This window comes from Candoia aspera, chromosome 1 (assembly GCF_035149785.1).
Source record: "Candoia aspera isolate rCanAsp1 chromosome 1, rCanAsp1.hap2, whole genome shotgun sequence".
Taxonomy (NCBI): Eukaryota; Metazoa; Chordata; class Lepidosauria; order Squamata; family Boidae; genus Candoia; species Candoia aspera.
The window spans coordinates 8997765-9021909 of NC_086153.1; the positions used below are offsets into that span (position 1 = coordinate 8997765).

At 43.5% G+C, this 24145-nt stretch overlaps 1 protein-coding gene and 1 long non-coding RNA gene across 3 annotated transcripts in view; one reads left to right on the forward strand and one right to left on the reverse strand.

Annotated features, from left to right (window-relative positions):
• Positions 1-3321: 3321 nt before the first annotated feature.
• LOC134493060 (uncharacterized) overlaps positions 3322-24145 on the forward strand; it is an 80891-nt gene continuing 60067 nt past the window's right edge. The window contains exon 1 of the long non-coding RNA XR_010067541.1: positions 3322-3366. This is a non-coding gene — a long non-coding RNA (uncharacterized LOC134493060). The remainder of the gene's footprint in view (positions 3367-24145) is intronic.
• The window catches only part of NF1 (neurofibromin 1), a 199532-nt gene continuing 180554 nt past the window's right edge, over positions 5168-24145 (reverse strand). For both annotated transcript variants that reach the window (XM_063297286.1, XM_063297277.1), the window contains 3 exons: positions 22804-22850; positions 19033-19249; positions 5168-9549 (listed from right to left, as the gene is read on the reverse strand). In XM_063297286.1, the coding sequence (XP_063153356.1) occupies positions 9407-9549; positions 19033-19249; positions 22804-22850 (407 nt within the window). In that variant the 3' untranslated portion in view covers positions 5168-9406. The remainder of the gene's footprint in view (positions 9550-19032; positions 19250-22803; positions 22851-24145) is intronic.

Consider the following 24145-nt stretch of genomic DNA (forward strand, 5'->3'; position numbering starts at 1 on the left):
ATCTATTCTTCACCTCCACTGCATTTTCCTTAGGAATATTAGTGAGCTCATATCTAGCTGATCTGTGGGTCTTCCCTAATCTCTTTAGTCTGATCCTAAATTGTGCAAGAAGAAGTTTGTGATCTGAACTACAGTCAGCTCCAGGTCTTGTTTTTACTGACTGTATAGATGTTCGCCACCTTTGGCTGCAAAGGATGTAGTCAATCCGATTTCTGTGTTGTCCATCTGGTGAAGTCCATGTGTAAAGCCATCTCTTAGGTTGTTGGAGAAAGAGCCCATGCTGCGGGAAATTGCAGGGATCCATCGGCAGCCCTAATGAGCAATGCTCAGCTAAAAGACAGGAAGATCCAATTTGGAAAAACAGTTTCTATGGTATTGGTTATGCACTTAAAAATTTCATATTGCATACTTCAGCGGAAAAGGCTTAAGTGGCTTAAATGCAATTGGGGAAAAATAAAAGATCCTGCCCACAGGCTTACAATCTGAAAGGCACGATGCAGAATAACAACTCATGAATCACAATGGTTGGAATAATATATTATATTATATATAATATAATGTGCTCTATGTGGGTCTGTCCTTGAAGACCAACAGAAGTTGCAGTTAGTCCAGAATGGAGCAGCCCAGTTCTTGGCAGGTTGTGGCCAACCCATGTTCCAGGCCCTGTATGGGCTTCCTATTAACCTCCGTGTGCAATCCAAAGTTTTGACTGATTGCTTAAAAGTTTCTGAACTTTAAGAGCCTACAAGGCACTGTGGGATTCCCAGGACCAGCTCCTCAACTAAGTTTTGAGCAGCCTGATGTAGAGTTTCTGGGAGAACCTTTCAGTAGTCTTCCGTATCCATGAGATGAACAGGATGAAGACTGTAACCGTCGTTGACACTTACATTATTGGAATTCCCTGCCCCCTGAAATCCAATCAGCTTCTACCTCATGCAGCCTCAGGCAACAGTTAATGACGCAATTGTTTCAGAGGGCCCTTGTTGTATGGATATTGCCATCTATTTTAGTGTTTGGGGGTCAGTTTCATGATTTTATCTGTGGCTTAATTTGGGCAGATGGCTATTTATATAAATGTAAGTGTACCATGGAAGTTTTATTGTTCTGATTGTATCCCACCCAGAGTTTCGTGATTGTGGTTTGCAAAAATGAACAAACATCCCAGGATTGGCTTTATACACAATCCTTAATCCTTTTAATCCTCAAACATTAAAAGAGAAAACTTACCCGTGTGGGGCTATATGACACAATGGGGCTCCCTAACTGGAGTTTATGCATCCATGTGTAGGAGCCCTCCAAGATCACAGATTTCATGCCTAATTCTTCATGCTTAGGGCCACTGATTTTCTTCAGAAGGTCGCCTGCAGTGCAAATCCTATCTAGTTAGTGGTGCTTCCCCCACTCCAATATAACAAGAGTGCATGTTTCAGAAGTTAAGCTTTTTTAAAAATGCTGATTTACTGCCCAATTTTGACTGTCCTATTACTTCCGGGACACTCTGTGTCTATATGACAATGATTGAAAGCCAGTGGTTTGGCTGTTTATCCAGTAATCCTGGATGCCAGGGTTCCCTTTGCACCCATTAGCCTTCTTTTCCAATCTTAGTTTATAATATTTACATTTCTTTAATAATAACTATAAAACAAATTGGCTGGTACATGCAAAGGGCCCCAGTATCACCTTTCTTTACAGGAGCTTGGGCCTGCCATAGGCACCCTGTTGGTTGCAGACCCATGTTTTGGCTGGTAAACAGCCCACTTATTCAGGAGGGCAACAAAGGTAAATGGTGTGTGTGTGTGTGTGACAGAACGTGTTAACTCTAGAAGAGGGTGGCTCCCATGGCAGCATTTTTGTGAGAGCACCCACAACAAGCTCTCACTTTTCAAAATGTGCCCACCACACTGGCTTACCAAGGATCAAGTCCCAATTCCATTCAGTTCAGTGAGAATTTGACTTCTGAGTAGATGTCTTTGGCACTATGCTTTTAAATCTTTCTACTCTTTCAACTGAGTGCCGCAAAAATGAAGAATGGAAAGAAATGGGGATCTTCTCTGCTGACTCTCTCTCTCTCTTCCAGGACCGGTGGGCATATTCTCAGACAAGATGCTGGGCTGCAGCTCCTGCTGTGTGTAATTGCCTAAAAATGCCCCTGGGGTTTGTGTGTGGACCAGAAGCTCTGTGAGGCAGGTTGGGCTCGAGGCTGGCACTTGCTTGGCAGATATGCTCCTTATAATTAATTGATGAATATCAAGTTGGGCAAGGACTCTGGTTGGCAGGCAGGCCTGGGGGGGAATGCTAGCACTTTGTTGGAGACTGACAGCATTAGCCTTCCTGTTTTTCTTTTTTGCTTTTCTTTTATTAAACTTCATTATCTTACAATTAATATTTATTTTAAAAAACACAGTAGTTTGTGGTATTACGTATAAAGTAAATAGTACTATAGCTACAGTGACCATACATCCTTTATTATAAAGGCCAGCCCTTTAATTTAAATTTATTTTCTTTCTTTTGCTCTTGAATTTTCCTTTGTAAAGCAAAGTCATAAAAAATAAGCCATTTTTTTAATCCTTATGAACTTCTTTCAGATTTGCCCCTTTTCCAGGTTTGTCCTTTATTTTTTCAGCTAACTACATAATAATGATTTTAAAAACTGTATAGTATATGTAAAAAACAAACCAAAAACCCTAATATATCTTTTAAAAAGTACCAGGGTGAAGAACCAAAGGGGACATAGACCTTTGGCAACCAGCAGAGGGCAGTGCAGGCCTGCAGTTTGTGCTATTAAGTGCTTTGCTAAATCCCCACTTCTACCCATCTTGCTCAGAAGGAATCACAAACCTCCGCTTCAGAGATGCTCAAGCAGACTTGAGAGACTGCAGATCCACTGCTGGTCACGACAGCTCCCCTTAGCCACATGCTAGGTTTCCAGAAAGCTGGGTCTATCCTATCGAGGTCTGCCTTTAAGCATGTTATGTAGACCTCTCTGCCATAGACATAAGCTTGAGGCCACCTAGAAGTCTCTTGGAAGCTTTCTTCTCCAAAGCTTACCCAGTTCAAGAGTTTCAAAGGGAAATGGGCCTGAACTTCAGACCCAAAATTCAGTCCCTTGACTCTGAAGCTTGCACTGCCTGGGATAACTTGGTCAGATTTGCTAGCTGCAGCTGGTTGGGACAACAGATGGATGAGAACCTTGTCCCCAACCTGAAAGCAGGGAATGAAAGCTAAGTTCAACCCAACCTCTTCCCCGGTGTTTCTCAACCTTGGCCCCTTGAAGATGTGTGGCCTTCAACTCCCAGAATCTCCTAGCCAGTATTGCTGGCTGGGGAATTCTGGGAGTTGAAGTCCACACATCTTCAAGGGGTCAAGGTTGAGAAACGCTGCTCTACCTACTATCCCCTGCAGCTGCCCTATTAGTAAGTGGTCCAGAGAGACAAATTTCTCTCATGCTTTGCATATGGAGAGCGTTCCATGATCTCTCTGACAACTGGTGTGTTTGCTGATCCCGTATGCTAGGAACCTTTATAACAAAGAGCAGGCTGAACATTTAACCCCATTAAAAAAATAGTACCATTAAAAAATTGTAGTGTCAATCACAGGCTGCAAGTTTGTAAGCTTCAGCTTTTCCTATTTCTTTCTAAGCCAGACGGTTAGTCCTGAATTTATTTCATGATTGAACATATAGCCCATCTCTTTACTGAACTTCATGGAGTTCAAAGAGCTGAACAATCAAAACAAAAGCGATTTAATTAAAAACAAAAATAAATGATTCTTAAAAGAAAGGTGGAATCAATTCATAAAATTCATAAAGAGGAGGAGCCCAATGTCGACAAATCTTGTAGTGCAGGTGGCCCTAATTCAGCGTGCCGCAACCTGGTGCCCTCCAGATGTGTTAGGGATTATAACACACTACTGAAGGCTATTTATCTTCAGGAATTCTACACTCCCCATCATATCTGGAGGGTGCTAGATAAGAAAAGTCTGTCTTGGTTCCTCGTCTGAAGTGAAAAATAGGCAGTTGTCCAGTTGTAATAATAATTACTATTAATTAGTAGTAGGAACTATTACTATTACTATTATCAAAGTTTTTAATCCCTCCCATTTCAGAACTAAACCTCGGTCCTAAGTGCTGAAAACAGAATTAGAATAAAGATAAATAATGGAGCAGTCCCCAGTTCAAAAGTGGATTGAATTTACATCTTTGAAGTAAGCATGAAGTACATACGTGAAGTATGCGTATGTACTCTGTGCGTGTGAAGGGAAGAATACTTATTTGAGAACATAATCTCTACATGGCCTGCGTCTAACACAAATGTATGCACAGGCACCCATTCTTTCAGTCGCCCAACCATTAATCTGCAAGTCTGCAGAGCTCACACACGCATTGCCTTGCACAAGTACAGGATTGTAGACACAGGGAGAAAAAATCCAGTCTTCCAAAGAGAGTCTCTGAATGGGAAATGGTAAGGATTTATAATACATGGTGTTAAGTTATAGTACACAGCATTGCTTCCTTTAAATGACAGAACGCAACAGCAGGGAAGAAGTAGGTTGTACATTAACCGTTACTAAACACTAAAGATAATCAAATCTTGTTATGTTATACATGTACAGCAACTAACTGCTTTACAAAAAAGCAAAATAATACAATATATTGTCACATGTATTTACAGTATAGTAAATATACTTTTTTCTGTCAAATTTTACACAAAACTATTTACAGGGTGAATATACGGCATTAAAAAAAAGGATGTGGCAATGCAAAAAGTGAGTTCTGTTAAAGTCTGTTGCATAACATTAAGACGTGCTTCATCGGGGTGGGGGGCGCAAAATTAAAGCAGAAACAATGTTGGGGTGGGCTGGGGAGAAAGCATCTCTAAACCCCGCAAACAGATTAGGAAAAGACCACCAGCCATATTCTCAAATATTCAGTCCTGTAGCACATGGATTTCCAAATGTTTCCTGGTTATGGAAAAATAAAAGGACGCACATCCAAGCAGAAACCACAGATGGTTTTAGAGGAATTTTTATGCGCGCGCGCGCGCACACACAGCATTGTGTTTTAAATTCAAAATCAAGGAAGGATGGCAGAAAAACATCAGGAAAAGAAACCACAATGTGCTAAATATTTACAGTACTTCAACAGCACACTCAGAGACTATGCTGGAACGAGGAGTGTCAAATTTATTTATTTTTTTCTTAAAAGTTCTGACAATTCTACACTGCAGGACAAAACGTCTGGGTTCTCGTCGTACTGAAATCCCACTGGGATTTGTCAGTTGGAATACAGTCAAGTTTCTAGCCCTCCACCAACGCCTGCTGGTAACCAGGACCTGAGGAGTGCTGGTTGAGAAGTGCATATTCACATTATGTTTGCACAGACAGCAGTCATTCTACACTCCAGCACAGGGTTTCTCAACCTCGGCGACATGAAGATGTGTGGACTTCAACTCCCAGAATTCCCCAGGCAGCGTGTTGAAGTCCACACGTCTTGAAGTTGCCGAGGTTGAGAAACCCTGCTCTAGCTCATTATGCAGGGACATTTTGTTTCATGGATCTATCCTTTAAAAAGAGAAGGCACATGGATACTCACAAATCGACTACCCGCTCGGCAAAAGACACACACTCCTTCCTCGTCCTGCGCTTGTTATTGTACTTTTGGAGGCAACCTTGACTTGCTGGAGTATCTCACCCCACCCCCCATGCCCCCTCCAACTTAAAAAAGGAAAAACAATCTTTTAAAGCAAGGGGGCATTTTGAGGGTCCACCACCTGGTGTAGCTGATACAAAGAGGGAGGAAAGGGCCTCAGCTGGGGGGCAGAGAGGATGCTTCCCCCCAACCCAAAGTGGAAGGAAGCAAGAGTTAAGGCACTGAGCAACTTAGCCAGGAAGGGGTTGCTTTAATAGGAGGGGGTGCTACCCCTGCCCTCTTCAGCAGGGGAGAAGCATTTCCAGGGCGGCTGAAAGGGCACCGCAGGGACATCCTTCACTGACTGATTTAGACTGGCATCCCGTTAAACTGCCAGTTGTGATCCCCGGGGCCCTCAAGCGGCTAAGTTTTTGAGGTTGTCAAAGTTGTCCCAAGCATGATTTTCCTATCAGACTATTTCAAATGCGCATCATTTTAGAGGACTGAAAAACTAATTTTGACCCAGCCCGGGTTTACTCGGCCACACACAAAAGTCTCGTAGCATTTTAGAAAGGAAGAGATGGATTGTGACCAAAAGTTCTCTGGGCTGGGCTGGGCTCGGAGAAATGGGTCAAGCTTAAACCAGTCACACTTTTGGCTGGGTTCATGCCACCCGTTCAATCCTAAACCCAGATTAAGGAAACAGTGTGGCTGTGTTCCCATAACAGACTCAAACAAACAGTTCAAAGCAGTGTTTCTCACCCTTGGCAACTTCAAGCTGTGTGGACTTCAACTCCCAGAACTCCCCAGCCAGCCATGCTGGCTGGGGAATTCTGGGAGTTGAAGTCCACACAGCTTGAAGTTGCCAAGGGTGAGAAGCACTGCTTTAAAGTGTTGGCTGAGCTCACCCAACATGCTAACATACTGGCTGGGTTCCTGAACCACAAACTGACCAGCCTCACTTCAGCTCAGACTTTGTGTTGTGTGAACCCATCCTGTTTGTTTCTAATAAGGGGAGACTTAGCTATATGCCAGGGGGAGCACGTCTGGGTGCATTCATCCTGCTATTCCTCTGTGATACGTGTCGCTCCCCGCAAAACCCCTCTTCCTCCCACCCCTTTTCTTGGTAAAGCTGAGCCCACCAAGGACTTCAGAAGGTCCCCTAACACTTGGGAAAGTCTCTTCTTCCTGCCACAGATGAAAAGCCTCCCAGCTGCGGTGCTGCACAGGGACTGCAAAGATGCTGCGATAAAACTGATTCTAAGAACAAACTTAAAACATTCCTTCAACTAGCCTGAATCTACACCTCCATGTTCCCTGCGTGTAGAAGTTCTAAAACCGGTTTCAGCAACTAAAAAAACTAAATTGGCTGGAGATTCTTATTTTTGAGTTGGCAGAGAGGAGGAGGAGGAGGGGCTTTTCCCCAAAACCTTCTGGAGTAGGACTTTTCCTAATCCCAGGAACTGGTAACCTAGAGGCTGTATTAGCTTCCCCAACCCTGGTGCCCTCTAGATGTACTGGACTACAACTCTCAAAATCACTAACCAACGTTGCCAGGGTGTCTTGTTCTAAAGGTGGAACAGTCTGGCTTCCTGTACTGATGTAAACATAATCTGGGTTCACGGTTTCCGGACAAGGCCAAAAATCCTATTGGCTGGAAATTCTAGGAGCTGCAGCCCTCATACATCTGGAAAAGCCCAGACTAGGATAAGCAGGCCCTTTTGGAATACGATGGTTGGCTCTTAGATGGAGGAACCTCTCTGGTGTGGTTCAGGCTACACTACGGAGGCAGGTAACCAGGCAGAGGCCAAAAGGATTCTGGGGGCTTTTTGAAGAGCTTTCCTTGACTGCCAGGGAAATTCCCCTACTCACCCACGTTGGTTGGCACTCAGTGATAATCCACTTGGCTTCCACCCTTCCACACAACTGACTTGGCATGCGGTTGTGACATCTGTGTGGCACACGGAGAGATTTTGGCAGACTAGGTGTAACTTCTCCCAAATGTCTGATTTGGCACTACAACACACATCACAAAGAGAACAGGCAAGAACCCAAGTGCGAATCTGTCTTGGGACAGCGTAGGGCCTTCCCTGGATGCAGAAATCTTCACTTAAAACTTGAAGGGACTTCCTCTTTAATCTTTTTCACTCATGCTTCAATTAAATTCATTTCCACTACAATTCCAGTGGACCAAGAGAATCCTCTCTTTCCCCATCAACTTCTTTGTAACTTTTCTTCTTGGCTGGGCAGACAGTTGGCATCTGACACTGTATTCACTCCCCTCCCCCACTGTAACAAGATTAAATAGTTCTTCTCTGTACGGATACAATAAAAGCAATATTTTTATATACATAAAAACACACTACATTTTGAATGAATTGCTAATAACATGCTACTTAACAATAATAAATCTAGACCTTCATTGTACCATCTCTGAAAGGTTTAGCTGTGGAATTTCACTTACTGAAAGCCTTATGGGTGGTTTGTTATCTGTATATGTGTAGGAGTATGACTTTAATACATTTCAATTTTTTTCTCTTTAAAATCAAGAGCTGATGCTTTCCAAATCCAGACAAATGGAGCCCTTTTGGAACAAGGCAGCATGGTAAGGCTACGGTTTGTCAGCAGGAGCTTCTCAAATCTGGGTGGAAAGCAAGTGTCAAAATGTCAGAGAAAACAGCAAATTCCACCTCCTTTCTGCCATAAAATTCAGGGGATGGTCATGGCCCAGTGATTTTCTGTTTATTACTACTACTTTAGTGTGAAGTATATGTAGCACAGCAAGGGAGGCATCAAGAAATGTTCTATAAAAGCACTTACCATAATCTAGGTCAGCCAGAGGTGTGCGTGGGTGTACATGCGTGCAAGCATCTATGCTCAATTTACTTAGGGAATCTAAAAAACAAAGTGGTGAAAAGTTTAACAAAACTTAAAGAGTTTGTCCAAATTCACACAAGGCGCTATTTTTTGGAAGCATCAAGGGATGCACCATCTCCTGGGATCTCTAGAGCAGTGTTTCTCAACCTCGGCGTCTTTAAGATGTGTGGACTTCAACTCCCAGAATTCCCCAGCCAGCCATGGGGAATTCATGCTGGCTGGGGAATTCTGGGAGTTGAAGTCCACACATCTTAAAGTCGCCAAGGTTGAGAAACACTGCTCTAGACGATTAAATAAAAGGGTATCTTGACACCATAAAGTGTGTTCCCCTCTGGGTAAGCTTACAGCATCAGAGTTAGGCTCAGAAGACCAGTAAAAGGAAGTCCACAGCTAAAGAGGAAGCTAAGCTAAGCAAGTTTATTGGCCCAAAAAAAATCTCACTAATGTGCAAACAAGATTGAATATTAACACTTAAAAAAAAGTAGACACAAAACAAGCCGTAAAAAACAAACAAACCCCCCATCAAAATAAGCCCTCAAATTACAAAAAAAAAAAATATGAAGCTATCCAAAGTGAGATGCCCATGATTTCTGTCTTCGGATACAATGACCACCATTTCTGTCCACAGTTCACCTTCTCCGCATTCCTCACGTTGTTTCACTCATCAGCTCTGAAATTGCTGGTTTGAAAATGATCAGAGGAGGAGCAAGTTAAAAAAAAAGGCAGCTGTATGAAATCGAAGTGAAAATCCAAAATAAATTTACAAGAAAGAGTTTCAAAAGTTAATTGCCTGGCACCATGTCTGAGAGGGGCGAGGAGGTGGAAGGATCAAATTTAAGTGCGGCATGATGGAGGGCATAGGTCAGGTCTTTTTTAAAAACAGAAAACAAAAAGGAGGAAGCTTCACACCATCTTCTTAATGCTGTGGCGCTTAAAGCTGCCGGTGCTACGTTGCTTCTGCACTTGGCTAGCTGAGCCGTGGCGAGTCCTTCCGCTGTTGGAGTGTGCTGTAGTCGGAGAAAGTTCCACGTTCTCCTTGTCGATTCCTTGAAAAAAAAAGCACCAAGAAGGAAAGAGCCACCAGTGGGCAAATCAATGTTCAAACTTTGGCTGTCACAGTATTACATGAACGTTGAAATAACGTATCTGGCTGCATCAAGATCACCAGGATGTTTCAAAAGGGGGTGAGGGGAAGGAAGGAGGCATGCTCTTTTGGAAGGGAGGGAGGGAACGAAGGAAGGAGAAGCTAGAAGTGCAGATGGAGCTGAACCGAATCGGAAGGCAGCAGGGATTTAAGCACTCCCCACATTCTTGGGGTCCAATGTCAGCATCCTGCTGGCTTACCAGTAATGAGTACATCAGGCTCCTGATATCTCCGAGTTCCAGGAAGATGGATTGTATAACCTTTAAATTTAGATATATATGGAAGAATAACCCTCGTGACTTGCAAGATCAGGCTCTGGGAGAGGAGCAGTAAAGAGGCAATATGGGTGCTGAACATCTCGAGCTTAAAGGCCTCCATGTCCCCCTTAAGATGGGGAGAAGCAGCACTACTTTTCAGCAAGTTAAAGGCCATGAGGTTTGGACATGTTTGCACCTATTTCCCTCCTTAAACCCTTTCCAAAGCACTTCTCCCTTAAAGAAGGGGAAAATCAACCCAGTTTAGGGGGGATTTAAAGGGTGAAATGGGTGCTTTGCAAAAACTTCCCAAACCTTTGTCCTTAAACCCATCTCCCAGAAAATAAAAATTCTGGGCTGTGTTCTTGGTTTGCATAGTGGGTTGAACACACCCACTTTGCTCGTAATAACTTTTCCATTTCACACACCTCACAAGCACAAAAAAGGATGGACATTTTGTTCCCACAGGGATGCTATAGGCACTCTGGGAATGCTCTGGGGAATGCAAATGGTGCGCTGGGGGTCACCTGCTGCTCCTGGTCGTCTCTCCCAATCATGGAAAGCCTTTGGCAATTCAGTCAAAAGCCAAAAAAGGGAAGTGGACAAAGTAGAAATGTGAAGGCCAAGAGCCCACAAAAACAGAAGCTGACCAAGGATAAGGCTCCCTTAAATATCTAGACACAATATGGCTAAGTTCATTCAGTTTACTGTGTAGCACTAACACAGTCAACTAAACCTAGCATTTTCCCCCAAAAAAACAATTGTTTACAAACATTTAAGGTGTAAGGAGCCTTTAACCTCATGCTACCTGGGACATCAATTCCATCTCACAGTGTCCATTCCAGAGGACATGGGACTGGAGAAGACTGCTTGAAATGCTCTCCTACTCTATAAATCTGTCTCAGCTCCTAAATAGGATGGGGAAAACTAACTAACAACACGAACAGGCCACAAGTATAACTCTTATTCCATGGATTTACTCTTTGTAAATTCTGAATGAGCTTCAGAGGCTACCCTACTTATAGACGTCTAACTCAAATGACCAGAAAATGTTTTCAATGGAAGCTGAGGGAACTCAAGCATTAAAGCTCTGTAGAGCTCCTGGGTGGAACCTTTCTTCTCAACATTTCCACCACTCAGGAGACTGAGAGCATCTCTGTTGTGGCCTCACTGATGATGAGGGAAGCTGCAGAATACAAAATGCAGGCCTGCAGGTTTTGCGGGTGAGGGCTAAGGGTTGAAATGGTGATCAAGCCCTTCCCACCAAAAAGTATTTCAAATGTAAAAAAAGAGTGACAATCTAGCCCCCCCGCCCCCATTCTGAGATTCACAAAGACGCGAAACCACCACCACCACCCCACTTCTGGACTGCACTTGGCCTGTGCTGCTGCAAACCCCACGTTCTCCAGCATAAATTAAGGGTGTGAACTGATTTTGCCAAAAGGATATTTAACTTGCATCTCTTTCTGAAAAGAGTATTTCTGAGATTCTAAATCAAATTAATGGGAGGGGATGAGAAAGTGTTTGGAGGGGAAGAGAGAAATGGGCCAGAAAATGAGAAAAAGGAGGAAGATGGAAACAGCAGTACAAATACTTCTGTGAGACTATGTAGGACAACATTCATGGGGGAGAAAATGAAAGAACAGAAAGCGTTCAAAGGACCTCCTGTACGTATTCTCTGAAGAAGGAAGAAGGAAGTACTGACAGCTTTTGAGAACAGAATTTTTTAAAAAGTCAACTAAGGGGTTAAGACAAAACATGTACACAGATATGGGAAAAAACAGAATTATTTTCTTCTTTCTCATATCATTTTAAAACTGGGGACCATCCAAATACAATCTGTTTAAGAAGATTTGGAGCAGACAAGAGAATGTTCCAAGTACAATTCAGCATCTCCTGGGGTAGAGCCATTTAGTACCTATCTGTAGCCCAAATTTCACAGCCAGCTGGAACCATCTCCAATCCCCAGTGCTGATACGTTGTCTTGGGAGCCTTGTGGAACAAGGATGGGTGGTCTAGCAGGGAGGGAGAATGAGGTATGGCAATACTCAGGAAGGAAGTCATCATTCAGTCCCATCCTAGTTAAAATCACCTGCTACAATCATTTTCAAATTTGGGAACTGACCTATCAGTTTGGAAAGCCAGTTCTTGAAAGGTGTACAGCTGCTCTGAGAAATGTCGGGGGGAGATGTACATTGATTACAAGTGAGACTTAGAGGCTCAATTTTTAAATCAATGGCTAATGGTAAAGGATCACAGATCAGCTATGGCAAGACCAATATACTGAAACGTCCAAGATGCTCATGAAACATTTAGCTGTAGCAAAGGGCATCAGGAGCTGGGGAGGTTGCTTTATAATTAGCTTAAGTCTGGGACATAGTTTTTCTATTTACTATCCTATTCCTTCATCTCTATATAGGAAATTATGCCTGGGGGCTGCTTCATTCCAGGAGGTCACGGAATGGGGAGAGCCAACCTTCTCTCAATTTGCCTACCCCCTGCTCCAGAGCCAATGTGATCCCCTCTCAAATTCTAATATGGAAAGAGGAAGCCTATCAAGACAGGGGTCCACAACTGGAGGTGCAGTGGCCTTTCACCAGCATGGCAAATAATACTGAGCCTTATCCCTGAGGGAGAAACAGGTTCCAACAGAAAATACATGTAGCTCAGGGCTGAACTGTTGCGTTCTTGGTGCTCTCCAAGCTTGGCTCTTTGCTTGCAGACATTTCTTTCCCCAACTAGTGAACTGCGGATGTTACCTAGTTGGGTAATGGAATGTCTGAAGGCAAACAACCAAGCTCAGGAAGCACCAAGAACTCCACCAAAGAGACAGGTTCCAGACTGATTCAAGCAGCAACCGAGGCTCTAAAGCTTCTGAGATGGACTTCAACCACTGCTGAAGCGAAGTGGTTCATGCTGTGCTCAGGGCTGACAAAGTTCTCCTATTAGCCCAAGCTTCTTAGAAAGGCAAGGATTGGAGTTGGAATTGTGGCTGCACGCTGGCAGAGCTCCAGGATTCACCATACTTCCACCTTGCTTCACTCCAGGCCCCAAAGTAGAGAGATTAGCATGCTTAATATGCATGAAGGCCTCTAAATAGAATTAGCAAAGCGGTATGCGTCTTTCCTAGAGACGAAAGTGTGACTGACTGGTAGTCTGTAATATCAGGGCCAAACTAATGTCCTGCCCCAGATACGGAGAAATGGGGGAATAAAGGGGAGACTGAGTTGTCAAGATGTAGCATGGAGTCCTTGCAGAATGTGCAAGAACGAGCAGCTCTTACAACACCGTGGCCAGCTTCAGTATGATTAGTATGCCCTGCAGCAGGAAAAGAGATATGTATGCACTACATCCTGGGAAGATTTTTTGGCAGCAATTGTTTGTCACTCTTCTGCACATAAATGAAACCTGCCCAGAGGCAAAGCCTCTATTGATGATGGTCTAAAATTCTCAGAGAAATGGAGGGCAAATACTGGAGTTAAGAAACAAAGCTATGCTTATTAAACCGAGGCTCTATGAACAACTCCCAGCACAGATGTGTCCTGGAGTGAACTGAGCTTCCTCTCCAGCATTGTTCTCCTAACAGATTTCAATGATTTGAGCGGCTACAAGTAGGCAAGGCGTATTTGTGGGATGGGGAGGTGATCTGGTGGCTAATTTTTCCCCACTAGATGTGCTGAACTACACCTGTCATAATCCCCAGGGTCATGCTGGCTCAGCTATGGAAGTTGCACTCCAACATCCCTGGAATGTCCCAGATCCAATAATGGCTTGGATCTGGGCTGCTGGTATGAAAGAGATCCAACCAACTTCATTCTCTTAAACAACAAGCTTTTGAGAGCAAGACCCCAGAATAGGGTAACCGATGCTAGCAGAGAGGCAAGAAAACAGTGAAGAAGGCATCTATTAATAGTGGCAATCTACAGCAGCCAAAGGGAAGTTCTCTTTGTCTGCCTCCAAATACCACTTCCTGCAGAGCAACAGCAAGAAACAGCTTCCTTGGATTGGGCCCTTCTGGGAAGCTGTCTGCAGGACTCAGCAGGGTTCCTTGTCTCTTCAGACCTCATCCCAAGATGTCAGTAGGACCAGATTTCATTTGTTTATAAGACTATTCTCTTCCGGTATCAATGACACCATTTGCTGGACGAGAAACCAGCCCAGAGTCACCTCTGAATCTATAGCTCAGAGGGACAGCAACATTTTTGGGGCAAAGGCTGCACGTGGCACTCCAGGGAGACACCCCAAAAATGGACAGGCCAAAAACCAAATTTTATCTAAACTTAAGTAACGTTAAAAATCACTTAAATACTAAATATGTGTTCTCTCCCTGTGCATTTAATAATTACATGGTTCTATCACATCTGAATTTGCATTTTATTGGCAACTTTTGAAGAGATTACGGGAAATGCCCCTAAGGCCTTGGAAGGGAAAGGAACTAGAGGTTAAATGACCCCTTGCTGGAGCTAAAGCAGGATGTCCACTCAAGCCCCAAGTCATCCTTCTGCTCCTGAACATGTGCTGCCTCCCCAACATGGGAGCAGAAGCACTGTGCTCATGCCAAAGGAGGGCTGACATTTTTTGACCGGCAGTGTTACCCACAAAAAATTTCCTCTGTTTTCCAAAAGCAATAGCTCGTGCAAGTAGAATGGAAAAGATGGAGGGGGGAGGGGGGAGAGAGAGAGAAAGAGAAAGAGAAAGAGAGAGAGAACGTGTACCTGGGCGAGGAAGGTTGGATGAAAACGGCTGATTTAGAGCAAGGCAGAGATGCTTCACAGACACAGGATGAAAGAGAAAAGATGAGCGATCAACCGTCGTGATTGGGGGAAAGACACAAAACATTTACTGGACAGGGATAATGTGTACAACTCTCTACCCCTCCCAGTATCCTTCCCCTGCCCAACTCAAGCAACCTTCCTTACTTCTACACAAATCAGATATACAGAAAGCCCCAAACAAGTTTTTGTTTGATGGTGCACTTTTCAAGACAAGATCATTAGAGACGGCACAACCTCTGGTCCCAGTGCCTGTTTCAATACAGAAGGAAGAACCGAGCAAAACCACTTGGTGGGACCCTGCTGATCTCCTGGGTCCCCCTGGTTTATTTTTAGCCAAGATTTCATCATTCTGGAACTATTCTACCTTGTGTTGAGGTTCCTGCCAGAAGAAGCCCCAACTGCATTCAGGACCTTCTCTGTGGTGGCACCCAAATTATGCAATAACCTCCTCCAAGTTGCTATCAAAAAGACAGCAGAAACGTCTTGCTTTTTTGTTGCCTGCCATTAATGCTGCTAATGACTGTTTTTGTGGGCATTTGTGGGTGTTTTAATGTATCTGATCTATGCTCTGTTAAAAATAAAAGAGAGCTCCCTCAATGTGGGGTGATTAAACCTTGCTGTGATTATCCTGCAGAGTAAAAGGGGTGGTGGTGTATGTGGTTTTAGATAAATAACATCTGTATGGAAGACACCACAAAACAGAATGCTTTTCTGAGTGGGGAGGAGGATGGGAGAAATATACAGGGTGCTCCTAAAGTCAGGCCCCATAAACAATGATATACATTATATTAAATGTTTGGATTGCTTGCCATTTTCTTTCAAACACTTCCTTATTCATTTGAAGAATGACCTTTGAACATTCCTAAGCACAATAACGTTCTCTCTGGAAAAATAAAATAAAATTAATAAAACATATTGGGATTGACCTATGGAACCTGACTTTTGGTACACCTGGTATAAAGTCCTCCCATTAGGCTGGATCGTAGGCAGCAGAGCCCTCTTAAAGGCACTTCCAGAATAATGAGAATTGAAAAGTGTGTGTCTGTCCAGGTGGTCATAAGGAGAGTTAAATCTCCAAAGAATTTTGAAGAGCTATGCCTCAAACTGACAAATGATTGCTTTTTTCTTTGATAACCCTTCACATTGCCAAATTCAGCTATCCTTGACAAACTGCAGAATGCTTCTCTTCAGGAATGGCTTTTCTCTAGATATAAAAGCTTTTTTTTAAAAAAGCTTTTCTTGCTCACTTCCATGCAAAAGATGAATTTCCTACCCGGAGATACCCCGTGAGGTTAGATTGTGATCAAAGGCAGGATCATCTTTTTGGAGTTCAAGCCTATTTATGCTAGAGCCAAGACCCCTATGAATTTAAAAACACTGGATTTCTGATGTGATCAAATACCCCATACAAGAACAGTTGGAAACATTGAAAAAAAATAATATTAAAGAAATCCATCTCTTGTCTTGCCAGAACTCTCAAGAATCGGTCAACATTAATATGAATTAAAAACAAAAATATGGTTATTTGCTACTATTTAAGCTACAGCAAGAGCACAGAAAGGAAAGGATGGGTGGAACTTCACATTCTCGGGGAAAATGTGATCGTTGTGCCACAGCATGCAGGCGGCTAGCCGGTGGCAGAACTGAATGACGGCCAATGCCATTAATGGGGCAGCGACTGGCCTGTTCAAGGGTAACTGTGGGCCAGTCACTCTGAGTCAGACCAATTTGCCTCACAGGGTTATTATGGGGAAAAAAAACTCAGAGAAGTGCTATAGATATGGCCATAAATTCCTGCAGGAAAAGGGAGATGAAAAAACTAAAATGAATTATTTAATGGGGCAAACACACACACACACACACTAATGTCTATGTAATGTAAGGTCCATGTCTTTTTAGCATTATTTTGCTCCTGACTATCCCCAACTCTCCAAACACACACAATTCTAAGCCCTTTCCATGCTGATATTACTACATCCTCCCTGTATCCCCTGCAGTCCTCAGAAACAGCAAAAAAGCAGACGTTGCCCACCGTCCTTAGAGCTGAAGAACGATGAAGACCTACCCTCTTCCTTTGTGAGTGCAACACTGCACAATCAGGGAAGATAAACATGGTGCGTTTTATGCGACTTATCCACATTAATAATTTTTCCTCTGAGGAATACAGGTAGTCCTTGCTTAACAACCATTCATTTGGTGACAGTTCAGACTTATGACGGTGCTGGAAAAAACCGTACTTATGACCGTTCCTCACACTTACAACTGTTGCAGCCTCCTGTGGTCACGTGATCGCTATTTTTGACCTTCCTGGCCAGCTTCTGGCAAGCAAAATCAATGGGGAAACGGTCCCAATTGTGGCCGTTAAGCAAGGACTACCTGTATTTAAGGATGAGCAGTCTGTAAAAAGCTTGCCGCTGGAGATCCATGGATGAAGCCTTGGTCTTCCCACTCCTAAATAAGATTGAATCGCACGCCTGCAGCATCAGTAGCTGCCCTCTTAACTGAAATGCTGCTTCCTGCTTCTCTTAAGGGGACCTGGAACTTCCAGTCTCCAACTGGGGTACCGAGCATGGAATAGTCGAAAGAGACCTCAGAGGTCACCTAGTCCAACTCCCTGCTCAGTGCAGGTTCCACTACAGCAGTGTTCCTCAACCTTGGCAACCCTAAGCTGTGCGACTTCAATTCCCAGAATTTCCCAGCCAGCTTTGCTGGCTGGGGAATTCTGGGAGTTGAAGGCCACACAGCTTAGGGTTGCCAAGGTTGAGGAACACTGCACTAGAGCATCTCTTACTGATAATCACCCAACCTCTGTTTGAAGCCCTCCAGTGCAAGAGAGCCCAGCACTTCATCAGATAGCCTATTCCACTGGATAATAGCCCATGTAGTTAGGATGTTCCTCCTGCGTCGAAGCCTGAACTGCCTTCCTCGCAGTTCTGACTGACTGGTTCAAGTCCTGCCCACTTGGGGTGATACAGAATAAATGCACTCCCTCTTCCATTGACAGCCCTTCAGGTATCTGAAGCCTGCTATCGTATCTCCCCTCAATCATTTCTTCTGCTGGCTAAACATACCCAGTTCTTTTCATTGTTCCTTGTAGGGCTTGTAGATCATGAAAGAGAAATGCAGAAGATGCTGCAGTTGCCGCAGATCAGACACACGTCTGAATGGCTCTTGTTGCTGGGAGCCTCTGATTAGCTCAGAGCCACTGGAGCAACACGCAGGATGCTCACCACCAGCCTATTTTATAACATTTCCTGGTGCCAAGAGATGGCATTCAAAGATGCCACAATTTGCGATCCACAGAATGGCCCAGGAAATTACTTCTTTTGTGCAAAAAAAAAAAAAAAGGATTTCTCCCTTAAACTGATGAGGAAATGATGACCAACATAAAGATAACTGGCATATTTTCCAAAATAACTGATCCTTAGCAAACTGAGGCACTGTGAATGACAGGTATGGACTTACCTGAGCATAGCAGCAGAACCCGTTAAACAGGTTGTGTGAAAATGGTCGGCGGGGCAAACCGAGATTTGCCTCTGCCTATTGTGTGAACCCAAGTTTGCTCTTTAAAAAGAAAACACGAAACAAAACATGCAAAAGTTGCATCCGCCCGCAATCCTGGTAATTATTCACAAATCAGAGCCAAATCGTGCATTTGTACAGCACTACTCACAAGGTCTTGATTGCTATTTTATGTATGGGGGGAAACAAGATTTCCTCTGTGCTTTACCCAAAGGAAGTCAGAGCTAAGGTCTGAAGTCAAGCCCAGATCCACTACAGCCCAATTTGCCCCACTTCACTGGATACATTTGCACTGCAAGGGCTTGTTTTGGATGGTCGTGGACATAAATTAGGAGAAAGCCCCAATTTGTTTTAGGCAAGACTATTATATTTTGAAAGTAAAAATAATCTGTGACTTTGTACGTGTGCAACTAGCTGATCCCTCCCCCAACTGCAACAACAGCCTTTAAAAATACTAGAAAGGGGAAAGAAGAATACTGTGGGGAATACCATCAGCTCTGATGTTCTGGCTATGCTTGTATTCTCCTGGAAATGAATGTTGAGGCTAAGCACCTTCTGTTCTCTGGATGGGGATTTGAGGGGACCCAAGGAATCAGTGGAGTCTGCAAAGACCCAAGATTGGATCTTGGCTGTACCACTGACTAAATATATTAGTTGATCCCTCGATCTGAGCTGATAGGTCTCCTTAAACACGTGGGAGTGTCAAACCTATTGAAGATGAGAACTTCTGGTGCAATGGGGGAGAAAAAGAGTCCAACACCCACATAAGGAAGATGGCACAAAGCAGAATTGGAATGGGATGACCTCAGATTTAGAAATGGATGGCAAACTGACCTGGGGAATGCTGGGAAGTTGCAAGTGAGGTCATGGAATTAGAGAGGTTCAGGTTTGCAGTAATGCTGAGCTGACTCTGCACTGCAGGAGGGTAAGGAGATGTTGGGGTTAGAAGGGACTCTTCACTGATCTCCTCATCCATTCCAGGCAAGTAGGTGTCGATCAAGGCATCAAGGAACTTCACAATCAGCTCAGCATAGTCGGGTATTTGACTTTGCTAGAAAGAATTGAAAAAAGATTAGTTCCCTATTTCTAACCAATTGTTTTTTCCCCTGATCTTAATCAACAGACTGCACACTCCCCCAAAGGTCTTCTCCAACTGGGACAACTCCCTTCACCCCTCGCCAATCTCAAAGGCCTTCAGATACAAGGCCAAATCTCCTCCATCTAAAGGAGTACATGGTCAACCAGGAACTGCATGCTCTGAATCAAGCTCTCTGGAAAAAGTCAACTGGATTATATATGCTTTATGTACATAATTATTTGACTTTTTCATGTAAGAGAAAAGAAGCAACATTCAGCTACTTTTTATAAATTTCTGATGGTACTTAAGACTGCCTATGTCATTTTTTTAAGCCACCAAGGCTTCATAAATCATAAAATATATAACTGGACTTCAGGTCCATAGGTCATAATGGACAGAACACCTCAGTTACATAGAAGAATTTTTTTTAATAGGGATGTGGTTACCTAACACCACCCATTTCTGAAATTAGGCTTCTAGGTTTCTACCAACTCAAAGTCAATTTGAGGTATGTCCAACTAATGACACCTTGGCAGCAAAACAATTTCTAATGAAGCACAATAAGCTAATGCAAAATTGCTCAGTTGGTGGTTCACAACTCAGATTTGCTTCACTACTCAATAATTCTAGATGGCTGCTAAGGACAGCCCTCCGGAGAACGTGGTGTTTGTGCTTCAGCTGAGGCTAGATATATGTCATCCGGCATGACATGGGGCCAAGAATAGGAAAGAAAAGAGGGGCCTGGCATTATGGATGGAGAATGAGAAGCAGCGACAAGGCAAAGCAGTGGCACAAAGGACTGGACAGAGATACAGAATAGACTGGCTAGTGGTCCTTCTAGCATCAATCTTGGCTTGGTTTCTTGACCCATTTGGAGCCTCTTGGCCCACAAGCACTTATTACACTGAACTATTCAGGGAGGAATGGCGCAGCTGTTCTTACCCAGCATAGTTCTGGGATTGACTTTAGAAAAGAGAGTTGAAATAGAGGGCTTCCAGTAAAGAAACTTCAGTAAAATTCTATCAGAATTCTGTAACATGTAGCTCCATAATATCCTAGAATTGTGAAGCTGGAAGGGACCACAAGGATCATCTAGTCCAACCCTCTGCACTATGTAGGAAAACCAATTAAACTATCCTTGACCGCTGGCTGTCCAGTCTTCACCCAGAGATAGAGAATGCACCACCTTCTTAGGTAGACCATTCCAATGTTGTACAAAAAATGTACATCAGGAAATGTTTCCTTCTATTTAAATGAACTCTATGTAGCCCCAACATATACCCATGATTTCCACAGCTAGAATAAAAGTTTTCCTCCTGCACCTCCCACCTTGAATCTGATTCTTCTACAAATTCCAAGAAATATGGTACTCCAGAGAATGAGGGGGGTAACAGACCATGACACATTTATTCCTCCCTCATAGCACTGTGAGAATAAAGCTGCAGCACAAAGCCAAGGGAAAATAGAGTTATCTGTGCTGGCAAAGTCCTCCTGTAGTGATGTCCTGAAAACAGCTGAGACTAAGAGACTTCCTACAAGGATAACATAAGTGCTCAGAAATTCACCAAAGTGAATTGCTGTAGTTTACAGCCTGGCACTCGCCATAATGGTCAATAAGAACATGCTTCATAGAAGTGGCCTCTACTTTTGAAATAATGGATGTCAAATGTGCAACGTACTATAGGATTTACATGCTGGCTGCGCATGAATAATATATATATATATATTTGCCATTCAATCATGTCCGATCCTTGGCACCTGCCTGGACTAGTCCCTGCAGTTTTCTTGGCAAGATTTCAGAAGTGGTTTGCCATTGCTTCCTTCCTGGGGCTGAGAGAGAGTGACTGGCCCAAGGCCACCCAGCTGGCTTCATGCCTCAGGTGGGACTAGAACTCTCCTACCACGCCTGATTGGCTCTTGGGCTGAGGGAGAACGACTGGCCCAAGGTCACCCAGCTGGCTTTCGTGCCTAAGGCAGGACTAGAACTCACAGTCCTCTGGTTTCTAGCTTGTTGCCCTAACCACTAGACCAAACGGGCTCTCATTAATGAATCTTACGAGACTGGAAAAAAAGTGGGGTTCCCACAAGTGTCAGATCTACTACTTCCTGCTTTCCCAAGCAGAGTGAATTATTTCTTTTACATCTGCTTCTTTGTGTCCAAGCACCTTTTCAATAAAGGATTTTGAATAAGAAAGGAGAATCTTGAGGGAAAGGAAACATCTGAACCAGGGCTGTTACACACAGACACCTTAATAAGTTGCTTCTGAGTTTTCATCAATTAATCAGTAAATGTGAAATATTTCGAGACTGAAAACATGTGAAATATTTCGAGACTGAAAACATCCACATCAGAAACATCCATTCCAAGATCAAAAGAGGTTATTTGGCCCCCACTGGAAGTGCTCTGAGGTCAGACTGTTTCTAGTGAAGTTGACACGGCTCTTCTGAGATCAGATGGGAGATCAGGGAATTTTGTTTGGTATTATCATCATCTTCATCATCTTTGTTTCAATTTGTATGGCTGCCCATCCCATCTAAGAGACTCTGGGCGGCTCAAAGCGGGTAAAAATGTCATGCTAACATTTAATCTCTCCTTTTTCAGTAATCGTGGCAAGGGGTCAGTGATTAGCATGCAGCAATGTCACCAAGCTTCAAGAATGTGGCAGACGATGCTTCCTGAAGACTCCTATGACTTGTCTGTCTTTTTTGTATTTCTCTGTTTGCATGTTTTGCTGACCTCTGAAGTTTTTGATTTGATGTGATCCATGCAAATGGGATGAGAGTGTGGCCGGATGTCCCCACTGCGTGAGAGCCTCTCTCTCCCATAAACTGCTTCGCTGCACGTGGCAATGCTAATGCCTGGACATCTGGTGGTTGGGCTGGGAACTAAACCTTATACCTAAACCTCCCAGAAGGAACTTCCTCCCTAGCAATGCAACGTTCCTCAACCTGACGCTTGACGTTCTGGGAGCTGCAAATCCAGAACATCTGGAAAGTGTCACACACGAACGGGGGCTTAGGAAACGCTCAAGAAGAGAGGTAATTATTCAAAGTTCACTGGAGCAACATTCATGATGAATAAAGCTAAACAATGCACGTTGCTTGTTTTAATAATGCACAAACTCTTGGACAGCTAAGATCTCTTCTCCTTTTGGGGAAGTTAGAGCAAATTTCAATTCAAATCTTTAACCCTTCAGTGCTGGAGCATAGCACAATCTTTACGTATCACCTTAGAGGCAATGTTCCTCCTTTGGACTATCACATGCTGTTGGGAAATGTCTGAACGTGTCACCATCCTCAATTGTTACAAGGACTTGGATTAAAAATACTGCTCTGGAAATGCGACTGAATAAAGAACAGGAGGAATTTTTTAAATTCTTTATTTTTAAAAAATGAGTAAGTCAGTTTTTCAAGCTTACTGAAAATTTTCTTATTAACCCTCCGGGGGATCTGCACTGTCACGCCCACTCCAACCTTACCAAGACCACCGTACGGTATGTGATCTGAGAGAAGCCCAAATCCCTCACCTTAGAAAATGGTCCTGCAAACCTCCACAAGCCGTTAAATCCAAAACCTGCAAATCAACAGCAGCAGCAACAAAGAAAGAATGAGCAGTCTTGTTAGGAAAACAATGGTAGAAGGCAAACTGCCATATAATCTGCAATCATTCCTTATTCTTTGGTTGAAACCCATTTTACATCTCCACATTAATCACTCTGATGCCTGCACCATCCCATGAACCCATCAAGGGACTCACCCTTAGGGCCATCAGTACAACTTGCCTGTCACCTCAAGTTCCAATACTCCATTCTACGTCTGGCTGTTAGTCACCAGGCACAAATAATTCAGTGCATAGCAGTCAAGGGAGGTGCAACTCACATATCCAAAGCAGCTCGAATGAGCAAAATGCAATGTGTTTTGCAACCACTGAAATCTTACGATTGTTTAACGTTATTTAATTGTTCAACTCTCTATCCATTTATCATCAAAATCATAACCATTACTCTAACACTCTCTTAACACTCATACATTTCCAATATAATATGCAATAAAACACAATACAATACAGTAGCCCGATGCCTGAGGCAGGTTCCACAAAAACAGCCAAATTCAGCTGTATGGCCCAAACGCTGTTTTAAATGAGTCCCGTGTTTGCTTTCTTGCAGTTCACCCATTCATTAAAATGGGAGGGAAGGGACACATTAAAAGAAAGTGAAGTAAACTGAGGCGGAGTGAAAAGTTCTTCTGAAATTCCCATTAGAGGAAGGGAGATCGTTTTATTTCATAGCTGACTGGCAGATGTATGTTGCTTTAAACCCCCCTTTTTACAGTTTCTCCCAACATTTCTTAGAAGAAATCTGCATGAAGGACAATCACTAAAAGGGTTCGAGTACACAAAGGGCTTTATTTTTAATTATAAAATGGGGGCCAAGGAAAAGGGCCTTCTCTGTAGTGGCTCCCTCCTTTTGGAACATCATTCCCTCAGATATAAGATTGGCCCCCTCCGTGCTCCTTTTCCAGAAGGCCCTGATGACGTGGTTCTGTCAATGGACCTGGGGACCCCAGGCTGCTTCGGAGCCAATGAAGTGGCTGATGTGAATGTGTTCGCTGCTGCTGGGGGTGGTGGTGGTGGTGGTGTCTATTATGTTTCTATGGTTTTTAATTCTGTAAGCCGCCCGGAGTCACCATGTGTGAGTTGGGTGGCCTTATAAATCTGTTTAGTCAATAATAAAGAATAAAGAATGGAACTGGTAGTCCTTGGCCCCTACTTACAAGGTAAGGCAAGCTCTCCCATGCATCCCCTTGCAAACCTTTAAAGTAAAATTATTTTACTTTCCTGCAAAAGAAGTCAGGAAAGGTTTGGCCCAG